Source organism: Anser anser, assembly GCF_964211835.1.
Source record: "Anser anser genome assembly, chromosome: 3".
NCBI lineage: Eukaryota > Metazoa > Chordata > Aves > Anseriformes > Anatidae > Anser > Anser anser.
Genome location: NC_139722.1, coordinates 82,027,708 through 82,048,385, shown reverse-complemented (window position 1 = coordinate 82,048,385; position 20,678 = coordinate 82,027,708). Strand labels below are relative to the sequence as shown.

Genomic DNA, 20,678 nt, shown 5'->3' with positions numbered 1-20,678 from the left:
GTATCACAAAAACTAGAAAACCTCATCAACTAAGCCAGTGAGATAACTTTCTTTCATACTTTTGTGCTAGTAAAGTACTTCTTTTGCTCATGATTGCAGAGTGGTTAAATAGCAGGATATTCTTCTTTTTCTTCAAACACAGTATGCTATAAAAATTTTAATGTTTTCCAGAGGTTAAAAGCAAGCATATTGTGTAAATCTCATATGCTAACTGAATATTAATGAAAAATAAATACATTCTATGTAATGAAACAGCTTGAGAGAATGTATGCAGTGATAACTCACGGGGGGCGAGGGAGGGTCTGGATGCTGTGCTGTTCTAGCTACAAGTGCAGAGCACAACACTGTATGGGCTGCTGTGGGGAAAGTTAACACCATCCCAGCCAGACCCAGTACACTTTCCTCAGCAATTACTTTCAGATCATCTAGTAAGTAGTCAGCTGATGATATTTTCACTATTACCTACTCTATTCATGATATTATCCCACTGTAACCTTGAATTTCCCTGTCCATGTACTGAATGTACATTTCCCTGTCCACATCCTTTACTCAGGCTTTCAGCTCTTTAAGGCTAGAGACAACTGTTTTGTTATGAAGTGGTATGGCAACTGACACCATAAGGCCTTCAGTCCTGGTTTGGATCCTGAAGCTCACTTACAGCACAAAAATTATTTTCAAAATAAATCATGACAACCTTAAAAATGAGTCCATGTGTGCCTACAACCAAAGAATTAATTTATAAAAATTCTGTTTTTCAATCCTTCTCATTTATAGAGCTATTTTCAGAAAAGTTTATTAGCTACATATTTCCCAGACATAGTTTAATATCTCAGGAAAATACTAACAGTTCTTAAGAGTTTAACAGGAAACTGAAATTTGATCACAACAGTGCAGAAGCAGAGCTCATTGAAGGTTTCATAACTGAATTCCACTTCTCAACAGATAAAAATTCTTTTATCTTTTTTTTTTTTTTTGCTTTTACTTCGGAACTTTCCATTCTCCCTGGCTTCTTTGGGGTTGTATTTTGTTGTTGTTCTTGTTGGTTTTGTTTTCAGAATGTGTTCAATTCATGCACAGTTTCCCTCTATTCCACCAGCACTGTGTAAGAAACAATTAATTAGAACCTTTATACTCATGTCACATCTCAAAATTGTATGATCCAGCATTATAAAGCCAACTTTCAATGTTCTAAAAGTGATTAACATATTCCTAAAAGAGAGGTATTTAGTCTCTGTAACTGCAATTTCTACTAAGCAACACAGCAACTACATCTTGTATGCAAACTTGGAGCATTTACACCATGGATTGACAGTAAAGTCTTTTGAATTTTAAAGTTGTGTATTTTTGAGATTTTTCCTTTACATTTCAGAAATTTCAAAACTTTTTTCAGGTGAACTTTAGCTCATATCTTCCCATCCAGCACACATACATAGAACTCCAAACCTTTTTAATAGTAGGTCTGCCCATGATCCTCTATATTATTATAAAACCATTCTGTTGGTATCAAAAGTAGTCTCAGTTCTTGACCTCCATTTGCACAGCTGAATGTGATGCCGTTTGGCTGTCAGCGATCTTCAAAAACTGCTGAGAAGGGTCCTCTTTACCACTTAACACATGAAGGTCTTTTTGCCTAAATGAATATCCAAAGCAAAGAAAAAGACAATTGTGAAGAAAACTAGATAGAGAAAATTGCACAGAAATAGTTAAAATGGCATGCAGACTACAGAGAAAACTGTAATCCAGAAAAGACATTACAAGAACAATAACAAAAAAGGACAAAAAATGCTGCAGCTGCAAAATAAGCTCACATTAAAATGGATTTTTATGCTTAAATATCTTGTAAGTCTACCATAAGTGACTCTAGGATGATCTAAATTGAATTCCTATTTGCAACCACACCTCTATGGCTTATTATGGGTTTAGAAAAGCTGAAAACTGAAAGAGACAAATAAATATACAAATAAAAGTGGCTGTGAGTTACGAAGAGAGTCTGAAGGAGCTACATTTATGAGGATAAATAGTAGATTTAACCAGAGAACATACCCACCCATGCTCTCTGTGAGACAGATGGCTTATCTTTTGACAGAAGATATTCTTGACACTACAGTGATAGTTGTTTTGGCTAATGAGGAGCAAAAATTAACAAATACTTTAGAAAATTAAAAAAAATAATTACAACATAAGAATACTGGTGATTATGTAAGCAAAAAGAAAAATTTGGTGCCTCCGAATTTGCAGAATTTTTTTTCAAAGGAGTCAGAAAAACATTCAAGCAAATCGTAAAGAGAAAGGTATTCATTAGTAAGAGTCCTGTAAAAGCAGTAAGATACTACAAACCTAAATACTCTACAACATCTTAAATAATATTTTAGAGGCCAAGATGGAAGGCAGTAGTTCTGTAGTAATATGTGGGCCAAGGATATCACGGTGGCCTCTTGTTCTCTCTTTTCTGTGATTGTCTTAGCAAAAAACACAGACTTAAGAATTCAGTGTTTTAGTAGAATGAAATATGGAACAAACTATTGGAAGAAGGTGTAATCCTTGTGACATTTCTTCTTTAGCAATTCAGTTCTAAGTGGGATGATATATCAATGGGTAACTCAACTTCCACAAACTAACCACACCTCGAATACTCTCTCATCTTACTTCACTTTACCATTGCCATTCATTTCTTGGGTTCTTTGCTGATATTAACATAAATACACTAGGATCATCAGTTCTGGAGTTCTTAACTGCCCTCTTTATGCTTGACCTTCAGAAGTAAACAGCAACAAAGTCTCTCCGCTACCTTCAACAAAGGGCAACAGTTCCACCTGGAAATTACACTTTTACTGACACCATCTGTAAACTCAGCTAAAAGCTAAAATAATGATAATAATAATAATAATAACATACACAAAAATATGTGCAAGTATAACCTTAAATAACCTGTGCATAAGCACTGTAATTGATTTTCTTGAATTGAAAATTGCAGTGTTTCAAGTGACATATTATTAGCTGCTCTTGTACATTGTGCTACTATGCAGGACATGTCAATGTTAATTTTTTTGATAAAGCAGTACAAGTAGTGAATTTGTTGGCTGTGTTCATATGCTCATATTGCTTATTTTACTGACACTTTTACAACACATAAATTCCAAGAAATTGCATTTGTCTCAGTAAGGTTAGCCATTTAAAATAAAATCTAAGAATTCTCTTCAGTTTTGTATAATTCTAAAACAAATTAAACAGTACTAGCTTGGTAGCTCAGTCTATATCACATAGTAAGTGATTTGCCTTAATAATAATATCCCATTAAAGGTAGACATCAGTGTCAGAAACAGTAAGAAACACAGGAAATACATAATTTTAAAATAAACTAGTCCCCTATGAGATGTATTCTTTGTTTTAACTTCAAAATGAGTTTATTTTCTTGAATTGAATGTGTTAAGTATTAAAAAATAAAAATAAAAATAAGCTCCCAGTAGCAACTTTTTGTGTACCGAATCAAAGAGGGAAGTCAAGTTTCAGGGTGTCACCGAAATTCCCCAGCCATTCCACAGGGGTCAGTATGACCAGGCTCTGAGGGTCTACTGAAGCCAGTTTCCAGTCACTTTCAGCAGTGAACACTAATCCTGTAAAATTTAATGAACCAATTCTTAGCTGTAGGAAAAACTTTTGGGAAAGCTATTAATAAACTTCATTCAGTAAATGAAGATTTTTCATACGTACAGTAAAACTTTTTGTCTCACCATATAATCGCTACATATCACACTAAAAGAGTGGAGTGCTAGTGTGGCTTCACATATATTTACGACACTGTATACAGGATTTAACAGCAAGGATGTCCCAGAAGCCTTGTGATTTCTGAAGGCAACAAGGTGAAGTTAAGGCTAAGGTTAAAGAAACACGTCACTTTTATTCCCGTATTTGCCCACAAAGTCCATCTGAAATTGCTTTCAAAACAAAGGGATCTTGAAACATCAGTCAGAATCTTTAGCTACCAATTCCTCAACAAAATCTGCAAGACCAAATGAATGTATGTGTGTCTGTCTTTGCCCCATTGGAAAACTATTCTCATGTCAAATACCCAAAAAGACATGTTACTGAAAACTCCAATTTCTAGCCCAAATACACCAAACAAAGAAAGGTGGATTCAAAACACCTAAATTGTGCCAAACTTAAGAAACAAAGCTAGAATGAATAATCCAAACTGACTGAGGTTGTTTAATACAAATTGGTGCTGCTTTACCCTCTTTTCCCACCATCACCAGACTGCCCAGCCTCTGGTCCCAAATATTGTAGAATCTGGGACAACCGAAACCAGAATCCTCAACAGGATCCCAATTTCAGAGTAGCAGTATCCATAATCCACTGAACTGAAAGCCTGGCTTTAAATACAGTATACAGTATTCTTAAAGGATTATTCCCTTAGTTATAACTTTTCAAAGTTACAACCGAATACTGATACAGACTTACTTTTATGACAAAGATGTGGGCTGTAAGAAAATGAAACAGAGCAACGGAATAGCAAGAAGAGGGGAAGAAAAAAAAAAAAAACTCATTGAGAAAACAGCAACTTAAGCTTGTTTTGACGTGGATACAATTAACTCAGGGATTAATAAAAAGACTCAGTAAGAAACCTCAAATGCTCCCAAAACCACCTCATTTCCATTCTGAATCTCTCTTTTTATTTGTAAAGACTGGCATTACAATTGAAAAGGACTCAAAATGGAGTGACATACACATCATTGGTGTTTCATGATGCAACTGATGGGATCCCTGAATGGATATTGCTTCAGCTTTGATTTTAAAAAATAATTTAACAAGAAAATCTTCAACTCCACTATCGATCACAGGTGGCAGAAGTGAAAGAAAGAAAAAGAAAAGAAACCCAAAGTACTGTCAAATTCATAACATATACATTGTTGGCTGATGACACTTGTTCCAGATGTACAATAAAGCCCACAACACTTTATTACTATGGAAATAATTATTGTGAATGTTTTTTTTCATGTTGATCAACTTGCTTTTGAAGGTTGTTTCTTTGATTGTTTTAAACTTGCATAATAAACATGCAATGAAACATTTCTTGTTAAAGTGTTTTTTTCAGTCTTCTTGTCTTCATACAAAGATTTCATAAAGTTGCAGTGTTGTATCAGAGCATTACCAAAATAAGAGCAAAAGCTAAAGAGGAAGGTAAATGTGAAATGAACTTGATGAGAATAACCTAATCTTGTCCTGAGACACTCCAGTCTTAACAAAAAGATGTGCACAATCAAACCCCTTCCTCCCAAACCAACTAAAAACAAAAAATAAATATTAACTTGGAAGAAAGAAGAAAAAAAAAAAAACAAGGAAAAAAAAATACAATGTCATCATGCACTCATCTTCTGCATAGCTCAACCCACATATAGTAAGGCACTATTTCCCCACAACTTAGTGTCCACAACAATCTTTTACAGTGCTCTGTGAACTACATATAGTTCCTTCCAGGATGATGAAATAAATAGACTGAATGAGTGTTGCTACCATATCACCCCATGTGTGATTTTATAGACAAGGGCATCATCTGGCAGTTTCAGAAATAAGCTGTCTCAAGTCTCTTCTTATGTGAGCATGTTATGTATTGGGATATCTTTTGCATGTGCAAGTGGTTGGTTTGTTTTCCAGAGTTGCTGTTATTTTTCATTGTTCTTTACTCCAGTGTTCTCAAAGCAAATACACAAGAAAATAAAAGCACAGTTGGGTCATTAAAAACAGAGCTTTGGTGCTCCATAAAGCACACAGCTTTGGGGATTTAAGAAATCTATTGGATATTCCCAAAAGAGTTGGGAAATATGGATGTATTTTCAAGTGGAAATCCTCATCTCTGCTTAGTTGAGCTGGTCTTCGTACTGTTTTCGGAAGCAATCACCAGCAGGAAAAAACTCCCAGCACCGTTCTTGATACATTTTCCATACATAGGATTCCTGGAAGAAACAAAATTTAAATACCTTAAATTGATTCAATGAGAAAACACCAAGCATGCCTTTTTTTTTTTTTTATCAGTTTAGAGTAGATTTTACATTTTTGTCACCTAGCCAAAAAGCACTAGAGAAAACACACAAGAGATGACCAGATAGTTTAATTGTAATTTCACATCTAGAAGCAATGTAAAGCTCAAGTAAAACTGGTCATAAACATAAGCAGATTTTTTTCTGTCACAGAAATTTGACTGAATTTCTGTATCGGTCATTTCAAAGCATCCATACACATAATGCATTAAAAAATGGATTTCAAAGGTCCATTTGAACAGCAAACAGCAAAGAAACCTACTGTTAAAATTGTTTTCACAGGTTTCATTTCATATACATGCACAAGTGCTTTCATACTGACTTATCTAGAAAGGTAAAAATAGAAGATCATATAACTGATGAATGATATTAAATGAGAAAGAAAAAAAAAGGAATGTTGCTTTCACAGGATGCTTAAATGTTCTGCTTCTCATTATTTTTGCTTATAGTCTGTATTTATATTTTTTTGTGTAAGTAATGCTTTAAGAATAACAGGCCAAATAACAAAATAGGAAACATTAGAGAATTAATACTCAATCTAACATTAAACAACCAAAATCCTAAGAACTGTTTAGAAGAATGACAATTAAGTTACTTACCATATAGGATATTATTCATTAGAATACTCTTAGTTTTGCCAAGACAGAATGATTTTTATTTTAGAACCAGTCTCGTTTAATAACTGTTGGCATTCATGGAGTTGTTCACCTACCTGTCCTGTATGCTCTGTTTCATCTTTATTAATAAGATACATCAGGAAAAACCTAAAATCAAAGAAAGAGTTATTATGAATACAGTATCTGGAAGCACTAGGCAACCCACAGATTGATGGGTATTTCTCAACATGTTGTGTACAAAAATGTGAGAAAATTTTGTTCAAGTACTTACAAGTTCCAGAATTATATTTATGATGATATTCCCAGACTTATACTTTCCTCAAAATGTTAATTCACTCATTTTTCAATGAATAGCAGAAAATGCAGAAGATTCAAAGTGATTTACAATAAATGAGTACTTTGTTTGAATGAAGATTTTTCTAAGCTATTTGAAAAATGTAATAGACATTTTCATGCCGACAGACACTAACTTAGACATAGAGAGTAGCCATTGATTTTTTTAATGAATACAAAATGCTGAATATCATTAAGAAATCAAGGATACTAACTAGCCACATACCAGATTCCCAGTTTCCATATCCTAGCTCACACAAAACTGGTGTCTCACAACCAAATTGGAAACAAGGTATTGAAGTTTGTTCATTCTCTGCTTCTACCTCCACAGAAATTATATTGCCTCATAAAGTCAGAACAGCTTTCCTAATAAAGGGAAAGCTCAAGCTTTCTTTCTCATGGATTCTAGACAAAAAAAAAAAAAAAAAAAAAAGCCTCTTTCCTTTTTTCGTTCATTCATTCAGGCAGCATGAATGCACATCAAAGCCAAATGGTACTGACTCGTGCTTATGCAATAGAGCTAATCAGGTACTTGCAGAGGCTGCAGGGGTCATGAGTTACCAAGAAGTTCATTTTTACTGTACTTACAAATAATTGGCCAAGTTGTGCTCCTGCAGTGTGTGTGTTTCAAAGCCGTGGGGCACTGTATCAAAGTAATCATTTCCTATTCCACAGATAAAGCACTTTGTCTAAAAGAAAAAACACACAATACTTCAACACTATATAGAACCCTGCACCCTTCTGAGAACAGCCACCCTATAATGTAGCAATTTTCTTCAAAATGGCAATGCATCAACTATAACATGCACTGAACAAAAAGCCTTTTCTTTTAATGACTGGCACTGGATGCTTCAGCCAAAACACTTGAATAGAAGATTAACTGCCATCAGAGTAACCTATTACTGTTTGATAAATAAATAAACCAATCAATCAATCTTCAGCACCTATAAGTGAACAGATATGAGGAGAAAGAATGGCATTGAACTTGTCAGTCAAAGCTGTTACTTTTTTTCCTTGAACGTTATAAGTAGTATTCATTGTAGCACATGGCAACATTTACCTCAACCGCTTGTTGTGTTCATTCAGCTGAAGTTGAATATGCTTTTAGTTTAGATTACACAACACAGCAGTTCTTTCTCAACACTCTTCTGAATTATTACATTCACACTTAAATGACAGAAGAGAAAACCAGCAAGTACTGGATACTCACACGTAGATTAACCAAAGAAAATTACATCTGAGATGAACTGCATCATGGCAGTTTTAACAGCTGTTAGAAAACTCTAGTCAGAAGATCCAAGGAATTCATAATATACAGCAACATACAAAGATTTTTGTTGTTTAAAACAATGAAAATACAGTCTAAAGTTTAAGAAGTCATGAGAAAATAAACTGTTAGGGGTTTTTTTGCATGATTTTTTGTTGATTTATCACTGACAGCAAAAAAAAAAAAGTCCACACTTATCTGGAGGTATTAAAAAACACTAGGAATTAGCAAACAAATATTAAATAGAGCAGAATGTAAGTGCAGACAAACAGTGTTTGTGTCCCATGCAAGTAGCAGCTAGTACCTGTCAATAACATGCCACTTTCACAGCACAGAGCAAAGAGCAGTAAATGCTATTCAGAACCTGGATGCTAGCAGAGTATTCTCTTCATAAAAATGTCTAAAGACTATTTAATTGTACTAACAGAACTACTTATTTAAGTTCTTATGATGCAATAAATAAAACAACAACCAAAAAAAAAATCTAAGTTACTTTTTCCATAGAATGAACTGAGATGTAAGAATACGATCTTACCCAGGACACTGTATGGCATTGGATCCTCTACAGAACTGTGTATTTCAATTAAAATTGAATTCAATTTAAAAAATATCCACTGGCTGTACTACCCTTTGATTGAACTGGTTTTCTTTTGAGGAAACCTGAAAACAGTGTACGGTTCAGCAACTGGATGTTCTTACCTCCATGTCTTCTTTAACTTGTTCTTGTTGATCTCTTAACTCACCAAAAGCATCAATAATTAAACCTAGGGATTAAGTTAAAATAATAGTTAATGTTCAAGAACTGTGACAAAGAATATTTGGAAATCCAGGGACAACTCTGACAAATAATATTCAACGGCAGTCTTGTGTAGAAACAGTAGAAAGTGATATACCTTCCAACAAATGCAAAAACATCCAGATATGTGAAGGAAAATGAGCAAGTCAAAGAAAACAGCTACCTGTAACATGGTACCAGTACAGTACCATTTGGAATTATAAAATATAGGATACGCGAACTTCTGTTTTATTTGCAGTGCTCTATCCTTGACTAAGCACATAAAGACGTTCCTGGGTTTGCAGCAATGGAGGCTTTAACACGCTAAGAACACTACTGTACATTTAACAGTGTTCAGGTATGTATTACACAGCAGATGCAAAGAGTTCCAGAGCTGTATGCATCTTCTCTCACTATGGTTGTCATTTAGCTTGAGGTTCCACTGTCAGAGCTCTGCAGAAGTAAGGGGCCATTTCAGGGAGAAGATGGCTCAGATTATAGATTCTCCCTTTGGTTGCACTGATACAAGTATGGAATAACTCCACAATCATTACCAAAATTACTGTGCTGTAAAACTGATGAATACCAGGTAAGAATTACTCTCAAGCTTGACAGCTAAGGCTTCTACTCTTTACCCAGTCACAAAAATAAGAAACAAGCAGTAAGAGATAAACTACTTGAGATTATGAAAAATTTTACATCCTCTGCAAATCCTTTAAAACAACCTGTTGCTTGAATAAGAGTTATAAACAACATAATAGAAGCTCAGAATTGCCTTCTAAACTCCTTTGTAGGAAGTGAGAAAACATTCTTATAGGCATAAAACTTTTGTTATTTTCCTGTTAGTTGACAGGAGGCAATAATAATTTTTTCTAATCACTTCTCTTGCTGATCATTTACAGGAGTCTTTTAGAGGAGGCAATGGGAAGATGGAAATGGTAATGACATCAGTATTCTTGTGGCAAGTAGCTTTTTTGTTTCTATATTGATCCAGTTAGAGCCTGCTGACTGTACAGAATCTAGGAAGAACAGCATATGGATAAAAGCCAGCTGGGTGTGATTTACTTTTTAAATCTGCTTTCTGATCTGTCCTGGTTGAATCTTGGGCATAGGATAACTGTAGCACTGAGATCCATGTACTGCTAAATAATGCTTTCAGTCACAGTGGGCTACATATATATACCTTGAATAATGGCAAGCAGGATGACAATCACAAAGAAGAAGAAAGTGATATCAAAGATAATCCGATAGATTTCATATTCATCTCCTGCTGGATCCTCTATTTCATCACCAATTCCTCCACCAGCACGTACTCCAACATACATGTGAAACATATAGCACTAAAAACAAACAAAGATACAAAAAAGTTTGTCTGCATCTATGAGTAAAAATATCAATTTTTTCAAATTCAGTAATTGGCAGACACTGGTCTATGTTCTAGCAGAAATACTACGTGAAGTCATCTATTTCTCTTCCAGGTTACGGATACTTCCGAAAGGGCAGAAATGCTGCTGTGAATCTGAAACTGCAGCATTTCATGTTCTGTCTTTATGTCATGGTTCAAAAAGATTATATGTTATAATGTTGTATGTATAATGTATATGTTATCATGTATATAATGTATATATAATGTATATAATATGTATAATGCATATGTTATAAAAAGATTATATTATGACTACCTTGAGCCTAACAGCATACCATGATTCAGGTCCAAATGTTTCAGCATACAGTACAGTAATATGCTAGTAGAAAGTACCATTACCACCAAATCTATTTCCCATTATTCTATCTCAAAAGTGAATGACTTGTCCCATCTCTGATGTTTCAAAAAAACAAACAAACAAACAAAAAACAACAAACAAACACAACAAACAAATACAACCTTTCAGTATGTTTGTGCATAGGACAGGCTAAGGATGGAAACAGTCTACACCAGTGCTGCAAAGGGGTGCCATAAGTACAGTCGTGGGGTGCTGACAATGCAAAAAATCCAGTTTATCATGTAATAGAGGATTATGCTATCAAACTCAGAGGCCTGAAGAAGACTGATTCTTTTTCTTTAAGAACTTTTGCTAACTACAGATACAATTCTCACTGTATCAAAAAGTAGTGATTCCAAAAAGCTAACCATATGAAAGACCCATTATTTTACTTCTATACTGCTCTTACTCCTATATCCCTTGAGTAAGAAAATTATAATAGTAACATACAATGCTGAATGACCAATGGCTGAGAAACGTAATATTTTACAGAAAGTTTTTATTTCACCATTTAAAGTCAATGTTATTTTTCAATTACTGAAAATTAAAATATATTATCAATACCTTTATTTTTTTCCCCATTTCACATTGCAAGTCTTACCATTTTTACAAACAACCCTGATTTTATAGCAGATTTATTATATTTATTTAATTTATTTATTTATTTAATTATAGATTTATTGCGTGTTATTCTAGCTTGCTCCTGTACAATACTTAAGCCTTTTTTTAGGTGTATTTTCAGATAAAAAAGATGGAGAGTGACTCTTTGCTCAATCAGATAATGACAGGACAAAGTGGAATGGTTTTAAACTAAGAGAGGGGAGATTTAGATTAGGAGGCAGTTCTTCACTCAGAGGGTGGTAAGGCACTGGAACAGGTTGCCTAGAGAGGTTGTGCATGCCCTATCCCTGGAGGTGTTCAAGACCAGGTTAGATAAGGCCCTGAGCAACCTGATCTAGTGGGTTGCATCCCTGCCTGTGGCATGGGGGTTGGAACTAGATGATCTTTGAGGTCCCTTCCAACCCGAGCCATTCTAAGATTCTATGATAAGTCAGAATGGGCTTCAGGAGATCTCCAAGTCCAAATTCCTGCTCCAGGTACGGTCCACTATAAGCTTAGACAAAGTTACTCAGGGCTTTATCCAGTCAGGTTGTTAAATCCTCTCAAGGATGGAGACCGCACAACCTCTCTGAGGAAGCTGTTCCACTGCCTGGTACTCCTCAAAGTGAAAAAATATTTCCTTACATCCAGCCAGAATACCTTCTTCCATTTTGTGGTCTCCTTCCATGCACTGCTGTAAAAATCCCTGGCTCATTCTTCCCAATAACCTCTCTTTAGACACTGGGGAGCTGCTCTTAAGCTGCCCCATCCTCACCTCAAAGCCTTCTCTACTCCAGGCCAAACAAGCCCAGTTCACTTAGGATCCTCCCAGGGAAAGTGCTGCATCACCTGACCATCTTAAGTGATTCTCCACTGACTATACTCCAGTTCATCTGTGTCTTTCTTGCACTGAAGGTCCCAAACTGGACAAAAATATAGACATGTTAGTCTGTTTTCACAGTTTATTTGATTACTGGGCTTTTAAAATGAATGGTGTCAATTCCCTGGAAGTGGTTCATACTGTATAACATGCTGAAATATATTTGACTCTGTTGCAGATTACTTTTAGAGAGATATTAACAACAACACAGCCTAGATGTTCTTTGCGATTTAAGCTCTTCTTACCATCTACAACTGAAAAGCCTGGCATCATCTCAGTAAGTAAAAAAAAAAATAACTTTTTAGCAACAGAATGCCAGTTAAAGATAATCATGGCAACTAATGGAAGGGGAAAGTAATGGATTTTCAAGCTTTAACAAGCATTTCAGAACTTACACTACTCATGAAAGTTCTTGCCTTCTCCTGAATGGCCTTTAGAACCTCCAGATTTAGCAGTATTGCCCTTTAACTGATTGAGCTCAGGTTCACAGCTTTTAGCTGGTTTTCACTTTTGCAGAAATTATAGCAAAAAAATATTGTCACGTTTCTCGTGTTCCTTTAAATAAGTGTTTGTGTAATATATTCTCCCACGTGCCTGGTGACAGGACGACAGGGAATGGGCTAAAGTTGCGCCAGGGGAGGTTTAGGTTGGATATTAAGAAGAACTTCTTTACTGAAAGGGTTGTTAGGCATTGGAATAGGCTGCCCAGGGAAGTGGTTGAGTCACCATCCCTGGAGGTCTTTAGAACATGTTTAGATGTAGAGCTTAGTGATATGGTTTAGTGTAGGACTTGTTAGTGTTAGGTCAGAGGTTGGACTAGATGATCTTGAAGGTCTCTTCCAACCTAGATGATTCTGTGATATGCAGAGTATATCTAGTTCTTAAGGATGTTCACTGTATTTGTTCCTTTGCTTTCCCTTACAGTCTTTCTCTTGCTGGCTAATGATACAAATGTATGAACAGGAATTACAAAAAGGACAGGGCAAAAACATAACAGTTTAAGAAAATAAGCAGAAAGCAAACTAAGACTTACTGTTAACATATCGTCGCATTTCATGTCTGGCATATCACCATCTTCACTCTTGTTGTAGAACTTGCGAAAAAAATTGAATGCCACTACTGTGTACAAGTATACCACTACTGCCAGTAATCCTACTGTTAGGACAAGCTGGAAGACAAAATTATACACAATTATAGCTGCCTTGCTGGAAGGTCTTCTAAGCAGACCAAGGATGGTTTTTTTTGTTGTTTTGTTTTGTTTTTTATCATCAAAAAAGTGTTAAAAAGGTTCTTTGAAATCGGAAGGCCATCAAAGGGGAGGAACACTTTACATGAAACACTGTTCGTAGAACAAATTTCAATGGATGAAAAACCTTCATTATTTTCTCTACTTAAAATCAGAAATGCAATGTCAGATTTTATAACTTCTTAAAGAAATGATTTCTTACTACCAGGGAGCTGAGGCTCTCAAACAGCCCTCCAAAAGAAAGAATAACTGGATCTCAGCTGGATCTTTCTTTAGAAGAATCTTGAAAAAATTCTGAACAGCAACTTTATGGGCTACATAGTAACACAATAACATCTAGAAACTAAATTTAATGCCATGCATTCTAGTGCCACGTTCTTTTGCTTATAAATCTCACTGGCAAGTTTTCTCACCAGCACAGCAGATTTCAGCGGTCAGCTGAATTAAGACAAGAAGTGATCTTTCCTGTGCAGTCTATCAGTAAAAAAAAAACAAAACAAACAAAAAACGTAAACAAAAAAAGATAAAAGTTGATACCTGTTTACCATTGTGGGTCACTGATGACAGGATAGTTCGTAACGTCTTGAATCCCATTGCAATGTCAAGAAGATGAGCAGCAAAGAAAAAATTGTTGTAATGGCCAAGGACTGACATGGTCATGTACCAAGCTAGGTAAAGGAAAGACTAAAAGAAAAACAAGCACATTACAAAATACATAAATAAATAAACTAAAAAAAAACCTAAGGACTACTATGTCTAACACAACACTAAGAAAAAGTAGAAATTGCTTGAATGTGCTTTCTATTTAAACAGAAAACCATGACGTTTTTCTTACACAAATTTTGCTTTTGAGAATTTTCTCTGTGCAAAAATATTAAATCTGCAAATGTAGATGTGTTCACATGAAATGTTCAAAATTAACACATCCTAAATTTCAATTTTGAAACAATTCCATTACTTGTTAATGTTTATTATATAAAAAGTCTTCTGATTTGAATTATTTTTTGTTTATGAACAATTACATTAAAATATTAATACCTTAATATGGTCAATGACAAACAAAAGGACTTTGCAAGCAACAAAAGGAATTATATAATTAATTCAAACTACTAAAACTGCTACTGAAATATTTAATACTATTTTAGTTTACTAATACTACAAATGTTCATTTCATCTTTTCCTCTATAATTTAATTTATTTGACTTAAGGACAAGTACACACTTATAAGAAAAAAATTAGACTTTTCTTTAGAAAAGACTTAATCCTGAATGAATTAACTCTCTACAGGTCATGCTTTCTGCGGACCTGGAGAGTTATCGTCCCAACTTCAACCTGCAAGTTCCACCCTTTCTGACCGAAGTCAGTTTATATCTTCTTTCTCCAGCAGTCCTAGTTACAACATCATATTTCCTCTACCATATTTTCCACCAGAAAAACAAGCTGACTCAGGAAAGCCACAATCATAATACCATTTACATTCATAAGATGAGCAATATCTTAAACTGAAGAATATTTTAACAGTCTTGTTTGTCATTCCTTTTTTTTTTTTTTTGACTCATTTTTTAAAATGAGTAAAATCATTAGCCTCATTCTGTGTCACATCCCGCTAAGAGTTTCAGTGACACAAATTACAGTAATTCTACACCCATTAACTATGCTGATCTGACTGTGTTCCAGGAGTATTTAAGTGACTGCTGATGTAAAGTTTAAGAACAGCATGAAAAATGGCAACTAGAATTTATATAGACAGTTTCCCAATTTTACAGCACTTGCTTATTCCTCCTGAATAACCATATAAGAAAGGGGTTAAGGGGAGAAAACAGACTGAGGTTCTATAGACTAATACCCATGTAACTGGGAAAAGATTTAGTCAATCTCTTTTTAAACTTCTGGGATTTTCTTTATCTATGTAGTAAACTACTTGTAATTCAGAATATTTCATATATGCTCAGAAGCCCTTCAGGCTAAGATGGATATCTTTTTTTTTTTTTTTTTCAGAAGATGAATGTATGTGTATACATATACTGACAGACTTACATTATCAGTGAAAACAACTCCTAATTTCCACATCTGATACTTAACATCAACAGAGTTTAGCCTGTAAAAGTAAACAAATCACATTTTATATAAGAATAAAATAGGAAAATATGCAACATGAGTGCATATTGCATACTACAGGAAGTGTATTGTCACAGAAAATAAAAAGGTCACAGTTTATCTATTTCTCCCGAGCTGAAATACATCAGAACCTTGTTCTAATTCACACTTTTACTCTGGAATGGACCTGTCTGAAACAAAAGCAGAAGAACAAATGTATAAGTACTATTTCGAAGACATCAGATCTGAAGCTGATCAATATCTACAGTGCAATCACCTACATATAAGTCACATGAACTTTAGAATCAGCAGAGAGAAATCGTGTTTTGAGAATTTGCACCCTGAAATACCAGTTCCTCACCATTGGTTATGATATCACATCTTGAGTGATACAATTAGGTGGCTTTTAAAGACACACAAAGTAAGGTGAAATGAATCTCTGATGTCCTTTGTTTTTCCTACTGATATCAAGAAAAAATGTAAATTAAAAAGGAATGTGTATTAAAACCTTTTGCACAGTCAGGAATAACTCAGACCATGATAACTGGGTGGTATTTACTGCCTGATTAGGATTGCATGGATGATATTTACAAATTACATACATTGAAGAGAAAAAAAAAAAAAAAACAACTTGCAGCTTTTGTATAACAGATAATATTGTCTTCTAAGATACTACATTCTTAACAAGAAGGTTACTTGTTCCAGGAGCTTTTGAAAACCTAGACTACTGAATCTTGCGACAAGGAAAATGAAGACCTTTTAACCTCTTTTACATTCTAGGCCAACTGTACCCATTCGTTATACACTTCACATTCATATCTTCTCACCAGACTACGGAAATGTCAGATCCTTCAGGATAAATCTATTTACATTTTTGTCTTCTTTAAAGGGGAAGAATTTCTCTACCACATCTGCATCCAACTGCAGCCCTGCTTATTTTCCCCTAAATTACCACTGTGAAGCACCGATTGCTGCAGATGCCTGAGCCTCAGTTGCCTCTTCCATTGACACAGACTGTACGAATGACAGCAGAACCAAGAACAGCAGCTAGGGAGGCAAAGGGACTGAGACATAAGTTTGACTATGACACCTCTGATAAATAACTTTCATCTTTGTGTATTTCACATTATTCTCTCAAATACGCATGGATTGATCGTATATAGCCATTCATAAAAGAAAAGCCATACAGCAAGAAAATTCAAAGCCAAATGACAAACCTTGAGTTCTTGATTTTAACCAAAATCAATCATTAAATAAATAAATAAATAAAACAACCACCACCACCACCAAACTAAACAAAAACAACAACAAACAAACAAACCAGAAGCAAATGCTTACACAGCAGACAAGGAGCTATCCTTCTTTGGTTTCTTCTTTTCTCGAGCATCACTAAAATCAAGAGCAGCTTTGTCCATTCCTAGTAACTCACTGATTCTGTCACGGCCATAAAACTCACCGTATTTATCCATGACCTAAATTTAGGAGGAGTAGTCAAAAGAGTCAGCTGGGTAGAAGGTTTTTTAGTTTCAGAGACAAGTTTAACATGCATGATCTTTTTCATCTGTTTGTGTCCATCTGTCTATCATACCATTTTTTTTCTCATTAATTTCAATCACTGATAGAGGCAAGAGGGCTGGTTGAAGATATGATGTTCCTACTCATTTAATGAAAATAGGAAGAGAAAAGCAACTCAGCAGAAGCAGAATAACTAAATCAATATTGTCACTGAAAAAAATGTTGAGCTCACACAAGCAAAAGATGTTTTAAATATCCTATCTACATGAAAAGATCTGATAAAAGTAAAATTTCTTGAAGGTAGTATTCAACCCTTTCTAGTTAACAAATAACAAAAAGAATACGTGTTTATTCTGTTTAGAAGGTTTCTTTAAATAACCTAAACATGTTGATTGGGAATTTTGTATTTTTTTTAAAAAGGGAAAGTATTTCATTTTGAAATCGTTATGAAAGATGTTCTCACTTATTAACTAGCACTATTGTGTAATTTTATGATTTTGTGATATATTATTCATTGCATTATTAACTAATATATAAAGAGTATGTAACAATCACATGATCTTCAACAGAAAGATACAGCTAAAATGTTTTTCAGTGAATTCAAACCATCCCATATCTCTTTCTTACAAAACTTAACGTTTCGCATGAAACATTTCTGGAAATGAACAGTTATTTGCTATCATTCTCACTGAAAGCACAGCTCATCACAGTTATCTGTCTCTTCCCATTTTTAAGAAAAAATTCTCATCAACACCACCCAAAGAAATACAAAATCTGGGGCAACAAGATTATAACTGAATGATTCCCACAGGTAAGAGATGGTATTTTACCATCTTTCTTATAAGTAATGCTTTAAATCTTTGTTGATATTTTTGATAATTTTTAGACACAAAACATCTTTGTCACATGCCTGAAAGCAGTGCTTCATGACTGTGGACCATTCACTAGCCTGGATTTAGGGGTGTGTGTGTATATATACATAAATAAAACATTCTTTGCAAAACATTTGAAGGTACTTATCTTTGTCCAGAGCAGTTCCTCAAAGTATTAAACCTTCCACACAATTTAAAACCACTCTCTTTTCCTTTTAATAGGAACCTTCCATGAACCTTAACCTCCTACACTGACAGAAGCAATGCACACTTCTCCTTTCTTTTCTGAGTACTCTGTGCTAGCTACTGCCTCCTCTTTGTTTAGACAGACAGATAGGAATATGTATGTAACAACTTCAAATATGCAAAAAGTACATTCAACAGCAAAGTGAATACAGAACTCTAAGTGTTTTTTAGACAGGTTGACCTAAAATTATTATAAAGCAGAATTGCTACTAGTATTTTAAAAAACATGTTTCCAGAAGTGATTAAAGGTTGGCATTAAAGTGGTCTGAAAGAGGTGTAAATCTGATCCAACAACATAAACACCCTCTTTTTCAATTGTGACCAAACACACTATGAGGATTCTTGCTGGAAGATATGGAGTATATATAATGTTTATTTTTCTAGGAACAAGCTGAGAAGGCATTTGAAATAATGTTCACAAGAAATAAACTTCATCAGTCTCTGGTTATGGGGGACTATTTTTGAGAGAGATTATTAGGTTATGCAACAAAAGCTCTGCTGCACACCTACAAAGGAGCACAGAGAGACAACAGGAAGAGTTTAAACAAAACCTTATCCAGCTACTCCCAGGACCATCACAGGAGTCATCAGCCCATCAATAGCCCATCTCCACAAGCCCAGAGGAGCACAGGGGCACAATGGCAGGCAGAAACCCATACTACAGACTTTCGAGGAATTAACACCCTGTCTGGTCCCAGACAGCGCTGTCCCAGAACAGTCAAACCCCAAATGTCCAGGAATGAAACCTGCCAAGTTGAGTCATTGGAAGAAGCTTTTCAGAACACCTTTCAGACTAACAGGTGTTGCTGCCTAGAGGTGTGGGATACATTACAGGATGCAAGGGAAGAGTATTTGGGGACTGCATAGGACTTATTAGATGTTATGGGGAAGAATCAGAAGTGGGAAAGGGGATGGATTTATGTGATTTGGGGAGGAATAGGTATGCGGAAACAGACGGGTTAGGGGATAAAAAGGGGCAGTATTATTTATTTAGTTTGCTGGTCAGTACAGTTGTTTGGCTATGCATTGTGCCTAATCATCTCAATCTGTCCCATCATCTTATAAAATTATTTTCTCTTTCCTGGGTGAAAGACTCTCTATTCTGTGTGCATGTGTATGTGTGTATGATGGTGTGAGTGTAGTAACTGGATTCAAACCATGGGTTAGGGAGAACTATATGTCCATGGTGCAGTAGAATTGAATGCATGTGTGTGAGTCTGTGGTCTCTAGCAAAGGTCAAGCCAGACTAGCTGGCAAGGAGTTGAAGCTGTCTGGAACCAAGGGGATGAGTGGGTCTCTAAGAGCCAGCTCTAGGTGCCAGAGTACAGAGGGGTAAGTTATGGGACATGGGGAATCATGACCTGCTGAATATGCACGTGTGAGGATTCAAGTAAGACTGTACCAGCAACTGAAGTGGGGCAGCAGCCTCAGGGGCTCATATGTCCAGGGGTCACCGACTGGGGAGACTGCAATCCAGGAGCAGCTACTGGGCAGACTGAGTGAGCCCAGCTGATGGAGCAATACACATTGTACAGAAGTTTACACTAGGGAGCCTCTATCTTGCTTGGCAGACTATCCACTTCTTCAGACTCTCCACTGCTTGGACCTGAGGCCATGGAATTATAGTAGCCTTGCTATAGCTCTCTCAGGCTGTCAGATTCAGTACAATATATTTCCTCTAACACATATAAGTACACAGCCAAAAACAAAACCTTGTGTATGTTGTAATATACATGCAAGTGTACACATCTCCACAGAATTTCATGAACGTGTTTGAAATTTCTGTTTTATACAACAAGCTGTATGTGGAACATGTGAAGAATAGCTATCCAAACTACACAAAACATAAGTTGTTACATAAGGTAACAACACTGTGTATCTTAAAATGATAAATATGGAAATATACACTTCTTCAAATATAACTCAATCAGTATGGACTACACTCCTTTGAAACATGAAACGAACATGCATTAAAACTTTACTTCAATTTCATACACATTTTTAAAAATAAGCCTTACCTTTCTTTTTACAAATTTGTCCCAATAGTTGTTTGGAAAAGACCTGAAAAACACAGATGAAAAAAGAGATTACTTTTTAGATGATCATGAAGAAGAGTACCTACTAAGATGTCATAAAAATTATATAATGATTTGTTTCTAAGAGGCTCTGAGAGGCTCTGCGTTGCTGCTATCACCAGCTAGTCATTTGGGAAGTCACTGGAATGAAAGTTACCAATTGGCATTGAGCCTATCATATTCTCATGGCTGGGAAAGAGCAGCTGAGCTGATGTCTCCAATGTTCCGAAGTATTTGGATCATATAATCCCAAAAGGCAGAGAGTTGATGTTCCAAAGAAAAGCCTTCAAGAGACACTAAAAGGATACAAACCACAGTTCACTCTTGAACTGACAGCAACAAACAATCATCACTGTA

General features: G+C 35.3%; 1 protein-coding gene across 1 annotated transcript in view; it reads right to left on the bottom strand.

The window, feature by feature from the left end:
• Window positions 1-4,647: 4,647 nt before the first annotated feature.
• RYR2 (ryanodine receptor 2) overlaps window positions 4,648-20,678 on the bottom strand; it is a 423,949-nt gene continuing 407,918 nt past the window's right edge. Inside the window, exons 96-105 of the mRNA XM_083827634.1 lie at window positions 20,265-20,307; window positions 16,952-17,085; window positions 15,554-15,614; window positions 14,054-14,200; window positions 13,304-13,438; window positions 10,211-10,367; window positions 8,952-9,016; window positions 7,574-7,674; window positions 6,748-6,799; window positions 4,648-5,951 (exon numbers count right to left, since the gene is read on the bottom strand). Coding sequence (XP_083683760.1) covers window positions 5,856-5,951; window positions 6,748-6,799; window positions 7,574-7,674; window positions 8,952-9,016; window positions 10,211-10,367; window positions 13,304-13,438; window positions 14,054-14,200; window positions 15,554-15,614; window positions 16,952-17,085; window positions 20,265-20,307 — 991 coding nt within the window. The 3' untranslated portion in view covers window positions 4,648-5,855. The remainder of the gene's footprint in view (window positions 5,952-6,747; window positions 6,800-7,573; window positions 7,675-8,951; window positions 9,017-10,210; window positions 10,368-13,303; window positions 13,439-14,053; window positions 14,201-15,553; window positions 15,615-16,951; window positions 17,086-20,264; window positions 20,308-20,678) is intronic.